At 36.5% G+C, this 15,340-nt stretch overlaps 2 protein-coding genes across 2 annotated transcripts in view; one reads left to right on the plus strand and one right to left on the minus strand.

Annotated features, from left to right (window-relative positions):
• The window catches only part of LOC116297074 (neuropeptide Y receptor type 6-like), a 27,034-nt gene continuing 11,694 nt past the window's right edge, over positions 1–15,340 (minus strand). The window contains exon 3 of the mRNA XM_089037711.1: positions 1–2,465. Within this exon, the coding sequence (XP_088893837.1) occupies positions 954–1,949 (996 nt within the window). The 5' untranslated portion in view covers positions 1,950–2,465 and the 3' untranslated portion in view covers positions 1–953. The remainder of the gene's footprint in view (positions 2,466–15,340) is intronic.
• Positions 13,380–15,340, plus strand: part of LOC116286762 (somatostatin receptor type 5) — a 19,188-nt gene continuing 17,227 nt past the window's right edge. The window contains exons 1-2 of the mRNA XM_089037710.1: positions 13,380–13,728; positions 13,822–13,912. The gene's annotated coding sequence lies outside the window, so the exon portion shown is untranslated. The remainder of the gene's footprint in view (positions 13,729–13,821; positions 13,913–15,340) is intronic.

Raw genomic sequence — 15,340 nt, forward strand, 5'->3', positions numbered from 1 at the left:
GCTCAGCCGTCGACAGGTGTATAACCGCGACTCCATTTTTTTCCATCTTTTATTTTTTAACACAAAATGTTCTTGTTCAGCTTACATAACATAAGTATTGTTTTGTCTATACAATTCTGTTAGGCCCCGTACAAACTAGCCTGCCGTGCAGACGTTTTTAGAGTCGGCTCGTTCCTTCCCCTCCCACTAAAAACGTCTTCACGCCCTCTACGTACAAACATATCATCTGATATTTTTGAACAAACAAACAAATTCCCGGCCACACGTAGCGTTTTCGAATCGTTTCCGCCCGTCCACACGTATCTGTTTTCGAATTGTTGCGTCTTCAAGACCAATCCGCAAAGAAGAAGAAAATCCGTTTTCAAAAATATCCGGATACGTGTGAAAGGAATGAACAATGAATCTCAATATCAAAAATGTCGGGGCGGCAATAATGCATGTTCATGGCATGCACAATCCTCTTAACACGGTATCCCGTACCAAGATATCAGCCCGACACTAATCATATATTATAGGATGAATAACGAGTGGCGCAACTGATAACGATTAATTATCCCTAATAATATCTGTGATGTTGATTATTGCTAGAATATGGGGCGAATAATTTATAATCCGTAATATTCGTTTTACAAAGCGCGTATGTTTAATCAATAGAGCAGTTTTCGTATGATTGTGAGAAGCTCACGGCACGAGCACGGTCGTGAAACGGCAAGGTATACGCCACGCCAGCCAATCACGTCACGTAAGAATACCCAAAACACGATCACGGCGCGGACACGGTCACGGTCACGGTCACGCCAAAGTCATGTCACTGCCGGACCAATCAGATTGCGCGAGAAAAAAATCAACATCACGGCCACGGCACGGCACGGCACGGCACGGCACGGCGTGTTTACGGCACCGAACCTCTCACAGCCATATGAAAGCTGCTCTAATCAAGTCTTGTAATATATCTACAAGGAAGCCGTTCTGTGCATGTTTTCACGTCCGGAAGGATTATGTGACTGACGGGAACTGTACGAGTGTAGTTGTTTGCTGCAACAGAATATATACGATATGTACCTGGAGTATTCACGTCGAAAGTATTTAGTTAACGTGCCATATACGATGGGATTCAAGCAACTATGGATGTAAACAAGAATATCAAAAAAACGAAGAATCACTTGCGTTACATCCTTTTCAGATTTCCCGCCAAAATCACTAAGTAGCCAGGCCACGTGACCTGGTAGCATACAAATAGCAAAGAGTACTACTATCGTTGCTAATGTTTTGACAATTTGAAGATTTTCTTTGCGTCTCTTTTCTCTTCCTTTACGATCAGTAGCCGTCCAAGATGAGTTCAAGTTGACTGGTTTCCAGAGATCGACGGCAATCCATATGTATGCAATAGCGATTAAAGTCAAAGGCAGGATATACTGCAATACTGCTAGGACTACTGTGTAGATTTTCCCATCAACGTTCGTCCCCCAGACTTCCTTACACCCTCCCAAAGGATGCTGGGTTGTAACGATCATCAGGGGAAGCAAGAGCATTATAGCTAAGATCCATGTCAAGGCAATACCTCGATATATACGGCGATGCCTTACTACTGGACGAAATGCATTCAAGATCACGTGACATCGACACATTGCCATCAATGTCAAGGTGAAGATACTGACTGTATTGGACACAGTCATCATTGGCCAGACTAATTTACATACCAAAGTAGGTGATTTGAATTCTCCATAGAAGAGAACTGTAATAGGTATAGAAAACACCAGGAGTGTTAGGTCAGCTACTGCTAAGTTGATGATAAAAAGATCGTTAGCAACGCGTCGAACCTTTCGAGCAAGAATAACGAGAACTAGAGAATTGCCACACAAACCAAGAATCAGCGTTAATATATATAAAACTAGTTTTACTTGTTTTTCCAATTCTGTAACTTTTTCGTAGCTGGTGGGATTTGCCATGATCACAGCAGGGAGTCGATGACCCGTCGATAGAATACTCGAATAATGTTTCAATTATTCAGATTGGACTGAAAATGGCTTTGTATCATAGAATTACTTCACTGTGATGTTAGAGTCTCCTATCGAGCTGTCGTGTTGCTAGATGAAGCCATTAGCCAAGATCGTAGATAAACCATAGTCCAATAACATTTAGCCCTGGGTTTTTCACTAATTCACAGTCAATTATCAATGTTATCTCGCTGCAGATCACAATAATGTGGGATGTGGCGAGTTTACTTTGCTCAAAACGAACAATAAATTTGTCAGTTTGGTCTTGATTGTGTTCTTTGCTTTTAGTTAGATTTCTGGTTCAGAGATAAGACGCCCCTACTGCTTACTGCCTTCCTGATCCGTCAACGTGTGTCTGCCTTGACTTCAGGCTAGCAGCACATATTAACCATTTATTCTTCGCTCGCGTACTCCTTTGCAACCAAAACTTCGATATTAAGATGACGCTTGTTAGAATAGGAGTATCACCTGCGAAAACAAGAAGAAAAACTACTGAGCTATTAGGCTCAACAAACGTACACTCCATCTAGACAATTGTCTGGGCACATCTCAGAACAATTGTTAGATCTTTGTACAAAAAAACTATTATTTAATAAATGACACTTCAAAATACATCCGTCATAGGATACGAAGAAGACGCTAATTTGAGAAAAAATATCAAGGAAATAAAAAACGAGGACAAGCGATAAAATTGATGTTGCTACATGCATGGCTAAATCTTAGGATGATCACGCCTCACTAACTCATTCCGTCCGTCAGCCATTCAATATTAATTACCTTTTATTTCTAGACTTTTTTTACCCTCTAAAATCAGCCTAAGTTGAAAATATTTTTGGCTACATCTTGTTTTTGTTGGCTCTCGTTATAGATATTTTTTTTAAAAAAAGGCTCGCTGGAGACTACAATTATTATTCAATAATCAGTGATATTCTGTCTAATATTTTAAAAGATGAAATCTGGAAAGCCTGATAAAAACTGGGCCGGCAATTGGAACGAATTTCGCAAACCAAGACGATGAAAATGCTGCTGATCAGCTGCTGGTACTAGTGCTGCTGATGCTACTATACTATCGAGTGTCAGTTCCAAGGGAAACGCGCACTGTATAAACGAGCTTGTCAGGTCATCCTGAAGAGCAAAAATGTCAATTGTCGACTCTGTTCTTCATTTTCATTTCCTCAAGCGTAATGTTACCTTGTTAATGAGCCCTGTGCATGTACGTTTATTTGTCCTTATATCAACCATATGCGCATTCACTTTTCCGCGCCTGGGCTATACTATACTCTACAATACTCCACTGTAATACTCCACTATAATAGACTATACCATACTATACTACACTGTACTGTACCATATTAACCCGCGGCTATACTATACTCTACAATACTCCACTACAATACTCCACTATAATAGAATATACCATACTATACTACACTATACTATACCATATTAACCCGCGGCTATACTATACTCTACAATACTCCACTATAATACTCCACTATAATAGAATATACCATACTATACTACACTGTATTGTACCATATTAACCCGCGGCTATACTATACTCTACAATACTCCACTATAATACTCCAATATAATAGAATATACCATACTATACTACACTGTACTGTACCATATTAACCCGCGGCTATAATTTCCGCCTGCATTCTTCATTCAGATAATTAATCAAACCCGTTATGTTTGATGTATTTTAGTATCGTTCTATCGATGCATTCCTGTTGGTTACCTTCCACCTTAAGCCTAGGGATCTAACATCTCTGTTCTTGTGTTGATTACCTTGTTACGTCCTTGCCTCAGGAGAATTCTGGGCCACGAAAAGCTTTGTAAAGAAAAAGAAAAACGCGCGCATGCGCATACTCATTACTTAGAATAAACCTATCATATCAGTTTGTTTTAACCCGTGTTTATATTCCCCTATGAATCGTATCCTGTTAGCGCAGAGTTTGTCGAATGTTCGGCAGCACGTACCCTTTACTGTGACTGCACTTATTAACATGAACCAACCAGATAACTTAAGTTCAAATATAAGTTATTCATTCACTATTCCTAAAATTCTCGAGTTAAGCTTAGTTTACTTCTACTTTCCCTTTAGGATCTATTACCTTGCTTCAAGATATGAACGGGGTTTTTTTGTTATAACTCTTTTTTGGCACATAACTCTCCTCTTTTCGGAATAACTCTAGCTATTTAGTAGTCTCTATTTTTTTTATTTTTATTTATTTATTTTTTATGTCTTTAAGAATGAATCTCAGGATGAATGTTATATAAATTATAAAATATTCGCTTTTTTCTCTTGTTTGACACGATACTAGATGTTTTATATTATTATCAAAAACTAAAGAACAAAGTAGTACATTTTCCTGTCAGGAAGGTAATTTACAACTAATTTAGCTGATTCACAAAAAAACTCATTGATAAACAGCTATAAAATGGAAGGTTATCGGAGCGATAGATCATTACAAGATAGAGAGGAGTTATGGGCATACATCTAAACACGTTCCTGACGAGAACAATTATGAGAAATACAAGTCATTCTTCCAGCTAATCTTGCATCTTAGTATGACCTGTCTTCTATCGCTTATCGCTAAATGCCTACTGCCTATGAGCCTTTGGCTACGACTTTGGAATATGCATACAATATAGAATTTAAGACGGAACACCGGTTGGTTTTACCTGAGTATAATTACAATCGCTCAATTACCGCCAGGCTGTAGGTTTTCATCGGTTATCTTCATGGTAGGCAAGTGTGGAGAATATATAATCTTTTTAAAGACTCCCAGGTTATCTTAGATATCAATACGCTTATCATTACTATACATGGTCACATGAACTTAAAATGAGCCAACTTAGATAACAAGCCAGACAACGCGAGGGTGCCAATTTAAATTACTGGAACGACGTCACATTGTCTGATTGACTGATTAATATAGATTACCAAAAAATTAGACTTGAATATAGTTTCGCGCGCAGTGATTGGTCGAGCGACCAGGTAATTATAAGGTTATGCGGCGAAGTTTACACGAGCGGAAGTAATACAAAAACGTTTTTTATCCTAAATTTCCTCTTTTCTCTGATATTCAAACTATGCTAAAACAACTATTCGTCTCAGGTATTATCATTGATGTTCCGGAACGCAAAAGTGTTGATTAGAGCTACTGATCTAGGCTAGGGAAAACAGGTTGACGTGAGGGAAGTATGATACTGATGATCACAACCAGATACACGCGAACACGCTCGGTAATGATACTATCAGAAGAAAACTACTGGCTGTTTTTTTTTTTTTTTTTGTAAGTTTATGTTCAATGTAAAGATTAGCTTGAGGAAGTACGATGTCGAGATTAAAACTGATAAAGCAACTTCATTATTATCATAGCAACATTGTAACCATAATACTCATATCATATTCATATTATATCATAACAAATATATTCTATATACCATTATAGCCGTCGCTGACTGGATGACTCTTGTTCATCCGTCCAGGACTGATTGACGTTTCCTGCGTTTCCACTCAACTTGATTTGCTGATAAGACTCGACCAAGTAGTTCCCCTTCGAAAACAAAACTCGAAATGTGCACGACCGGAATAAAACTAGAGTGTGTAATAAATCATTCGATTCAAGAATGAATATCCATACTTTAAGATATTAGTTAAAAGCTCTCTTGTAAATATTAGTTTGTTTAATAATAAGAATTGCGCAACGTGTCTTTTGAGGCTTGGAATATAGAAGTCTAGTCACTACTTCACGCCTACCCTTACCAGTAGAATATAAATGTTTGAGTGCTTAATTCACGCGAATAACTTCTTATGGCAGTTTACTTAAAGCAATAGTCATCTGAAGAGCTTGAACTTCTCTTACAACCGAGTGTTGACCGATTTCTTGAAACGTAATCTATAATAAATAACTAAGAGAGAACATATATTCCTTTCGTATTCATGCAGTGAGCGCCAAAAACTATTTTCTTGAAGAAAGGCTCTTGTACAAGGCTAAAATCTTGTTATTCAAAAAGTTGTTTGGAAGTGGAGATGACTGATGAAAGTGGAATCAAAGCGTTAACCCAAAGCAAACATTTTATTCGAAAATGAGGTTTAGGCCTTCAATTGCTGATTTCCCATTTATTTTCTATAAAAAAGCCTGACAAAGCAACATTCTAACACAAATGCAGCAAAACATCTTTGTACAATTGAAAATACCGCTTCAAACAAGCATTTTATCATAGTACATCAGTTTCTAACTGTTTAAAAATGGTTTTGAGTGTTAACCCAAAACGAAAATTGGGATCAAAACTCATACGAAAGTCTAGTTTTTGGCGCTTTTTGTCATTGTTGGGCTCATCATTGAAAAAGATTTCCTCTTAATAAATATTCCTCTAAATCGCTGATAAAAACCAATTGAATCGATTGACGGTGGATCCGCGAGACTGCGGGTTCATGACAATGTGACCATAATGAATTAGTCTGCTATAAACAAGTATAAATTATGGTGAACTAGAACTGACGGTGCTGGACTGATCCTGGTAGATTTAGCATCATATTATGACGGCTATACCATTGATCACCATCATTTACCTATAGTGCAGAGCAGACTAGCTTCGCCCTCCGCGGATCAAGAGTATATTTTCTCCTGTTGACTACGTTTTTCATCGTTCATTTGATTGTTGACTTCAAAAGGATTTAGATTAAAACATAATCTCTTACTATCAACTTGTTTAATACTCTAATGTTGTTTTGGACAGATTAAAGCGGTTGTGTTTATCTCTTGATTCAAGGGTTTTACTTCAGGTTCTCTGGTTTTCCTCCCCTCTGTCAAACCTTACCTAACAAGCTAAATTCCAATTCTATCTGTGAGTTACGGCCAAGCTCTGACTTTGATAAGCAGAGAGTTTTTTTCAGGATATCGAAAAAAAATTAAAATAAAACGAAAACCATTAGACTGGTAAAGTCAGCTTACCTTGAACACTGAGACCACAAAAATCCCCCCTACACATGCTGCAAGAACAAAGTGAGAAAACCTCGAGTGTCTTCAATCATTTCAAGTCTTCAAACCCCAACTTCGCTATAAATCCGCAAAAGGTCTTCACATCATTAAAATATCTCCTCGCGTACTGTCAGATCAATGTTCGCTTGAGTCATTTCCTAATCAATTACACCTAACACTCAGTACCACTTCATCAACCCAGTCCGGTACGGATCTGAAAGTGTTGTTTTATGTCATGATATAAATACGAAGGCACGTGACTACCTTATTTCTGATTACCCAAACCGGTAGTTGTCTATCACTCTTCAGATGAATTTCTTTCTTTCTTTTGTTCTTTCGTCTCGGGAGGTCATGAGTGCGGCAGCTGAGGGCGATGAGAGCAGAGCTCGGGCGAGGGCAGGGGGATGGAGGGGCGGGAGGATGCGGAGGGCTGTAGGGGGGGGGCGGCGGGCGGATGGAGGGTATATTTTTCTTTTCTTGCTTTGCTTCGTTGCATTCTCTCTTTCTTTCTTTCTTTCTTCTTTTTGTGTCTTCTTTCTTTCTTTCTTTCTTTCTTTCTTTCTTTCTTTCTTTCTTTCTTTCTTTCTTTCTTTCCTTCTTTCTTTCTTTCTTTCTTTCTTTCCTTCTTTCTTTCTCTCACGAAGGACTAAATCTGGCTCTTATGTAACATCTATCAAAACAGGTGATACATCGATGTGTGACTCGAAGGAAATAGCTGAGGTATTCAATTGTCATTTTTCTGAAATTGGGACTAAATTAGCTTGTTTAATTCCCGATGGACCGACTGCTTATAATGATTATCTAATTAGAATTGGCTCAACATTCACCTTACGACACACATCAGTTGATGAACTTATGAAAATCATTAATTCTATTGACGTTAAAAAAGCGACAGGTCTTGACGGTTATACCATCTCATTTCATCAAGATTGCTTCACCAGTAATAAGTCAATCACTAGTGAAGCTATTCAATCAATCAGTTGATAAAGGGATTTTTCCTAACGGCTTGAAACTTGCGAAAGTTACGCCAATTCATAAAGCTAATGACAAAGATGATTTGAATAATTACCGTCCCATTTCGGTCTTACCTACTATTGCTAAGATTTTCGAGAGAATAGTTTTTAACCAGTTATATGAGTATCTAAACTCAAATAATTTACTTTCTCAAAAGCAGTCGGGATTTAGACCGCTTCATTCGACTACTACTGCACTCCTAGAAGCCACAACGGAGTGGCTTACCAATATGGATGAAGGTAAATTGAACTGTGTCACTTTCCTAGATTTTAAAAAAGCTTTTGACACAGTAAATCACTCTATACTTCTCCACAAATTATACTATTATGGGATTGCAGAAGAGTCGATAAAGTGGTTCAAATCTTACCTCACAGATCGTAGTCAGAGATGCTACATAAACCATACCTTATCTAGCTCTAGAACACTCGATTGCGGCATCCCTCAAGGCTCAATTCTTGGGCCATTATTATTTATTATTTACATAAACGATCTGCCAAATAGTGTCAAATTTTCAAATGCTAGAATGTATGCTGATGACACAAGTCTCACCACTTGTGGCACATCACAAAAGACTCTATTTGACGAGGTGAACGCTGATATTTCCAATATTCATAACTGGTTGAAAGCTAACAAACTTAGCTTAAATTCAGCTAAAACAGAGCACATGTTTATTGCTTCTGACGATAAATTGAAAAAAATTACCTCCGAACCACACATATATTTAAATAGCAAACCAATTACTAGAGTCTCTACAGCAAAAACTCTGGGTGTTGTGATTGACGAACGGGTGTCTTGGGCTGCTCATATTGATTACATTTGTAAAAAATATCTTCTGGATTGAGTGGCATAAGACGAGTCCGCGATTACATCCCCTTGGAGACAGCTATTACCATATATGAGGCTCTCGTTTTACCTTGGTTTGACTATTGTGACGTGGTATGGGATAATTTACCAATAACGTCTGCTGAAAGATTGCAAAAAATGCAAAATAGAGCTGCAAGAATAATAACAAAAAGCAGCTACGATGTCAGATCTAGTGATATTTTAACTTCTTTAGGCTGGAAAAGCTTACAAAGAAGAAGAAAGGAGCATAAAGCAATAATGATGTTTAAGACTTTAAATGCACTTGCACCAAAATCTGTAAGGGAACTCTTTTATTTTCAAGAAAATACCTACGATTTTCGTGGTAGAGAGAAGTGCTTAAAGTTACCGAAACCCAGCACTGAGTTTTTAAAAAGAGCTCTCTCTTATGACGGTGCAAAAGTGTGGAACTCGTTACCCCAAAGTGTCAGACTGTCCAATAATTTAAAATCTTTTAAGAGGAATCTTTCGTCTGTTGGTCCTTAACACTTTAATTACTATAATATTTTTGGGGGGTAGATGAGAATTTATTTCATAAATCTGTCTATATATTCTTAACGTTATTATTAATTTTTTATATATATTACCTATGAACTCGGTTTTCATGAAAACCAATTTGTACATTGATGAAATTTCCCGAGATTAAATAAAAGACATCTCTCATCTCTCTCTCTCTCTTTCTTTCTTTCTTTCTTTCTTTCTTTCTTTCTTTCTTTCTTTCTTTCTTTCTTTCTTTCTTTCTTTCTTTCTTTCTTTCTTTCTTTCTTTCTTTCTTTCCTTCTCTCTCTCTCTCTCTCTCTCTCTCTCTCTCTTTCTTTCTTTCTTTCTTTCCCATTTAACTTAACTCATCTTACCGATGTCAGTCTCCATTCAGTTATAATGGTTTTCTTTCCCACCACAACCAAGAAAGATTGACAGTTTTATAACTGATAATACTCTCTCATTCCTGGTCAATACCAGCATCAAATCTTTACCTAATTATACCAAGTCCACTAAGCAGATCTGCCATATGGATTATAAAAACACTGGAGCTGTTGAATTATATGTATCCTTTTTCGTGTTGAAGTACAATCGTGCATTATAACAACATATTATTCTAATGGCACAATGTCTAGTATAGACAGGTGGGCGTGTTTTGTCTAAAGTGTTGGTGTTTATCATTAAAATAAGTCTAATATTCAAGGTGAAAGAGTAACCGCTATTGATACAAAACAAAAAGTAACTTTGATCTTCTCGTAAACAGAAAACTTGTGCAATTAGTTACTTTAAGCTAAAAAAGAATAAATATTGGTTACAGTTAGTGTTGTAAATATTTCCAGGAGGAAGACAAATGTGGTTTGCTTTACATTGTTGATTTATCATTAATTTTTCGGGTACAAAATGGCTCCTCTCGTTACTCTGAAACACCTGTCACTATTTTTCGTCTCTTTCTCCTTCTCTTTTTCTTTCTTTCTTTTTCTTGCTTTCTCTTTTCCCTTCTTTATTATTTTTTTATTTCTTTATCAGTCTTTATTTATTTGTGGTTGTTTTTTTCATATCCTTTTCTCTTTTTTTATTTATTTATTTTTTTTCATTCCTTTTTTTTTACTTTTTTAACCGAGGCCTTTCCTTTATTACTCTATGTTAATGAGGCATCGATCATCTCGGCTCAGTATTTTCCCTCTTTAGCCATGAACAGTTAGTATAGTCTACGTGTATGCGTAGAATTCCCCAATTTCCTCTCGCCAAGAATCTAAACCACAGCGAACGATTTAAGTCTTGTTTGAAGGGATTAAAGGATTAGCTCTGACGGTATGAACAAGAACATAACTGATCATAGAATATCAAAATGCATCAAAATACATTGTATATTTAAACTCGTCTAACAGTTTTAGATCGCATTCATGCAAAACTCTAAACTTGCTTTCTTTGTAATTTATAGACTTTTTCAAACTACCTGAAATGGTTGGTTTTCAAAAAGCAAAATGTCTTAATGTCAGAAAATCATGGAAAACTACCTTGGTGCATTATGGGAATTTAAATTGAAAAAAAACAAAAACGAATCGTTTGATCAAACTGATAGTAGTTTTATATTCAAAGATGCAAAAACGTCATTCGCTGTAGTCGTCTGATTGTGGTATTTAATAGCGCACTTAAAACTGTGAATAAGAATCCCTAAGTACATCTGTTGGCTACCCTTCAGGACCTTCAGGGGAACAATGAGATGCGACATTTTATAAACTACTGCTGGTATCTATACTATGAATCTAGTCAAAGGCATGACAGTAACTTCGATCTATGATGTATACTTTTGGATTGTCAAGTAGATCGACGTAAATATTGAGTTGTACAAGATAAGTGTTTTGTCATGTCTTTATTCTTTATTGCGTCAACAGTCTTTCACCAGGCTCTCTTGGTGGGGACAAATTAGATTTTGACGACAAAAGGTTTTGCCTTTTGAGACCTTCTGAGAAGATTTGAAATTGTCTTGAAATCTTGTTGAAATTAATGATATACAAACGTGTCATTATGTCATTACTAGTATGGAAACCCTTTTAGTAAAATATGTTAGGTTATCACGTAATATCCGAAGCAAGACTCGCTAATTTGTAACCATTACTATTGCAGCCTGTTACATTCCCTCCAACACTAACTGTAACTAAACTATGAATTTCAAAATACCATCAATATAAAAAAGTACAAGATTCAAAGTACCATAAAGAGCTGTCGAATATAATCTACGACTGTATCTCTCCTATTGCAATTTCTAATACTAGACTCTCGGTTCGACACTAATTGCCTTCCTCAAGGCGCAACATATTCAGTGTTTGACTGTGTATAGTAAAGTCCTTTCCCTCGTATTTTTGGGACATTAACAATATTGGCGTGCACTGAAAGGTTTTCGAACTATTGCTTCATATTGAGATATTTTACTACTACTTCTATGATGGCGGTGAGTTAAGATTCGGTGGTTTATACTCGATATATCAATGGATTGAATGTTAGGCCAAATTAATTAACGAGAATCTTCAAATGAAAAAAACTAAAGCGACCATGGAAATACGTAATGAAACACGAGCCAATGTACATTGATAATTCGGTATAAAAGACGCAGAGAATACTATTAAAGCACTAACGAACAAAAGCTTACCTCAATGTATACAGCATACCCATGCACATGTACGTGTATTTGTTTGAATAGTGCACTTAATGATTTTTCAAACTAATAAACTCTGCACTCAATTCATTTTCAGTCATTGATCAACCATATGAACTGCTTGAACAGCGACGACTTGGGAATCTGATTAATCTGACGCTCAATGGTAAGAAGAAAGCGAGATTCTGTACTACACAGCTTGCAATATAAGAAGATTATTACCCAAGGCCTAAGATGCTTAGCATATCCATCCCACTTACTGCACCAGCTAATATGGCGACCGACATGCATCCGGGATACTGCATGCCATGGCTATTGCTACGAAACTAGCCCCTAATTATAATACCTCTTAAAGGTTTGATTCATAAGCTTTATCTTATGTGTGGTCTGGATTTGACAAGCTTTACACGTCTTTGTATTCATTTCTAAAAGAAACCCTCTTCATACTAATTTGACCATAATATCATGTATGACATCATCAGGCATAGAAACGTGTGCGTCTACACCACAATAGATGCTACAACACTTGACGAATACCTTCAGGGCGTCTGGTATTCACTTGATACCGACTGAAAAAACGTTTAACAATAACCTACTAGCCAGCCTACTAGTCATGGCTAATTGATTTACGACTGACATATATCAGTACAACAAAGGTCTGTCCGTCCGTCTGGCTGGCTGGCTTTTTGCCACACAAGAACAGACAAAAGGAAACATCATGTTGTCGATGTCTCATCAGTTCCAATGATATGCACATGAGATTCCGACGTTCATCATCATTATTATTATCATTATCATCACAATCATCGCACAGAGTTGCCCATCAACTCTGGTCATTTCCAAATGAGGGATATTATGTGAAGAATGGGGAAGCATTTTTTAAAAGAAACATTATAATATCTTCATACTATTAAAAGGATTTCAAAAAAAGTTGAAAAACGATTAAAAATATTTTAAAGCAAAATTCGCGGGCATATTCTCCAAATTAGGTACCAGTCTCCACTCGGACAGCTTCACGAAACAGTACCAAAATATATGCTGAGTTCGTGAGCAAATATGTCCGTTTTATAAAGCGAGATCTGGAGACGAAATTATGGATATTGAGCGATACGGAGGCCAGGTTTCTATGGCTATGCGAATAGCGGTAGAAGGATGATTTCTTATATCAAAAAAAGCACTGGAAAGTCGTCATTTTGGACTGTTTCGCTTTGTTGGGTCAAAGTTAAAACTCCTGAAAAATCGCTACTTGCTTTCAGCTTCAAAGAGATAAACATTGCATCTATTCTATATCCTAAAATCAGACATCTTTTCTATGTGGAACTGAGTTTGATATGTAATCATCATTAATCAATAAAAAAATGACAAGAACACCCGGACTATATGATGAACTAAAAAAAACAAGAATGGACTTAAGGAAGTCAAAATATATGAATAGACAAACGAGATAATATACTAAGGTAATGGCCGCTGGGGGGAGGAGGTGCCACTATTGGTTTGCACGTGTCACATATACTACGTGATTTGAAAGATCTTATTTACAATACTTCACTACGCATGCGTAAATAGGCTACCAACACTTCCGGTCCTAACAGGAAATGACGTCAAGGAATACCATAGCTAACAATCACTTTGCATTAAAATGTACTTTGTTTGTAAAATGTTCAGGACAACGTGACTTACAGGAGATCATCAAGACACTGGTGCTGTGAACAAACCGAAAGAGGTTAATCTAGATCTAACTATAATCGCTTACATTACTTTTTAATGAAAACTATTGTTGACATTTGGCTTATTAACTCATTTATTTCTGATCAAGTCAATGAACAAAGTGGGTGGTACAGACGAGAAGAGTCCTGCAGTATTAGTGTGATGTTAGCGACGCCAGAACTGTTTAACAAACTGCCGAGGTAAGGACACAACTTAATGATAAAATGAGTCCTCGAGTCGTGCTAGGGATAAACATGCTTCTGGTGTTAAGACTGTGTTGATCAGATTATCACATTTGAACTTTTGGATCCACTTTAAACCAACATTGTTATCAATAACAGAATTAATCGTTAAAGTGGTGATAACTGGTCTCGTTACTGTAATACTGAAATAGATCTACAGCAATGGCAACTGATTGGCCATCAAACTCTTTCTTTACTGAAATATTTTCTCGATTATCACGTAGAAATGTAAGCACGATTCATGACAAGATATGTAATATGTTTATTTAGTAATGCTGGGTTGACAACACTACAGATATTTACACGACCAGATAATCTGTATTTAACAGAACTATGCCTCATTCCTGGCATAGACCTTGCCTGATTTAACGCGGTGTATTGATGTTACTAAACAAAAAACTGGCCTCTTTTTTACTGTACTATTAACAGTGACTAGCTGGTACTAATTAATATATCACTTACTGCTGATCAAATATCTGTCAATCAAATTTCTGACACTCAAACAATGTTGCACTAAAATGGCTTTTCAATGTAAAACAAATGTTCGACGGGTTATAAGGCTTGCGGATTACCGTTTATCAAAAGTACACATATCTGCTACAGATACCTTAGAATGATGAGAAATGGCTGTAAAACATAGTATTCAACCCTTGAGTAAAGATGTAAACGTAGTAATATGTGATTAAAGCGCGTATCCGGATGGGAAGTGGTTAGTGACATGTTTAGATAACCTAAACGCCTCCCCGCATGACGTTCTATCTCGTGTACTGTGACAAGGTTCGATTATTGTTTTATATTTTCGAACAATATTATGTATCCACACCCGGCCCAAAGAACTAGAAATGCCTCTATGAAAAATCTCGCACAATCAAAATGTCATATGGAAAATACTAGGAAAGGAACGAAATGAAAAAATGCATATTCAAATATTTCAAGCTCGACTTTCCAAAAAAAAAAAAATTCAGTAAGGTTTTTCAAGTATTGATTTGCCATAAGGTTCAACAGTTGAACAATCAAACATTGTCAAATATCAAGAAAGTGTTTCTCGTGTAGCTTTAAAACTCGATACTATTGAGAATCAGAGCAGTTGGTCACCCTGTGTCATGAAATTAGATCTACTATACGCCAAGAGCCAGATTGTGAGCTAAAATAAGCATTGAGATTTTTATGCGTTTCTTAAGGAATAAACTATTAGTATTATTATTATTAATATTATTATTATTATTATAATTATTTTGTTAAAACATTGTTGAAAAAAATACATAAATAAATAAATAAATGGAAAATACGTGATATGACAAACAAATAAAAACCTCTCACCATAGCAACGGTGACGTGTGCATGACGTCACTACCATTCTCTTTTTCCCTTCTTGAACAAAAGGTT

This window comes from Actinia tenebrosa, unplaced genomic scaffold, assembly GCF_029948245.1.
Source record: "Actinia tenebrosa isolate PJP-AT-01 unplaced genomic scaffold, QUT_ActTen_1.0 PGA_scaffold5__44_contigs__length_20552954, whole genome shotgun sequence".
Lineage (NCBI taxonomy): Eukaryota > Metazoa > Cnidaria > Anthozoa > Actiniaria > Actiniidae > Actinia > Actinia tenebrosa.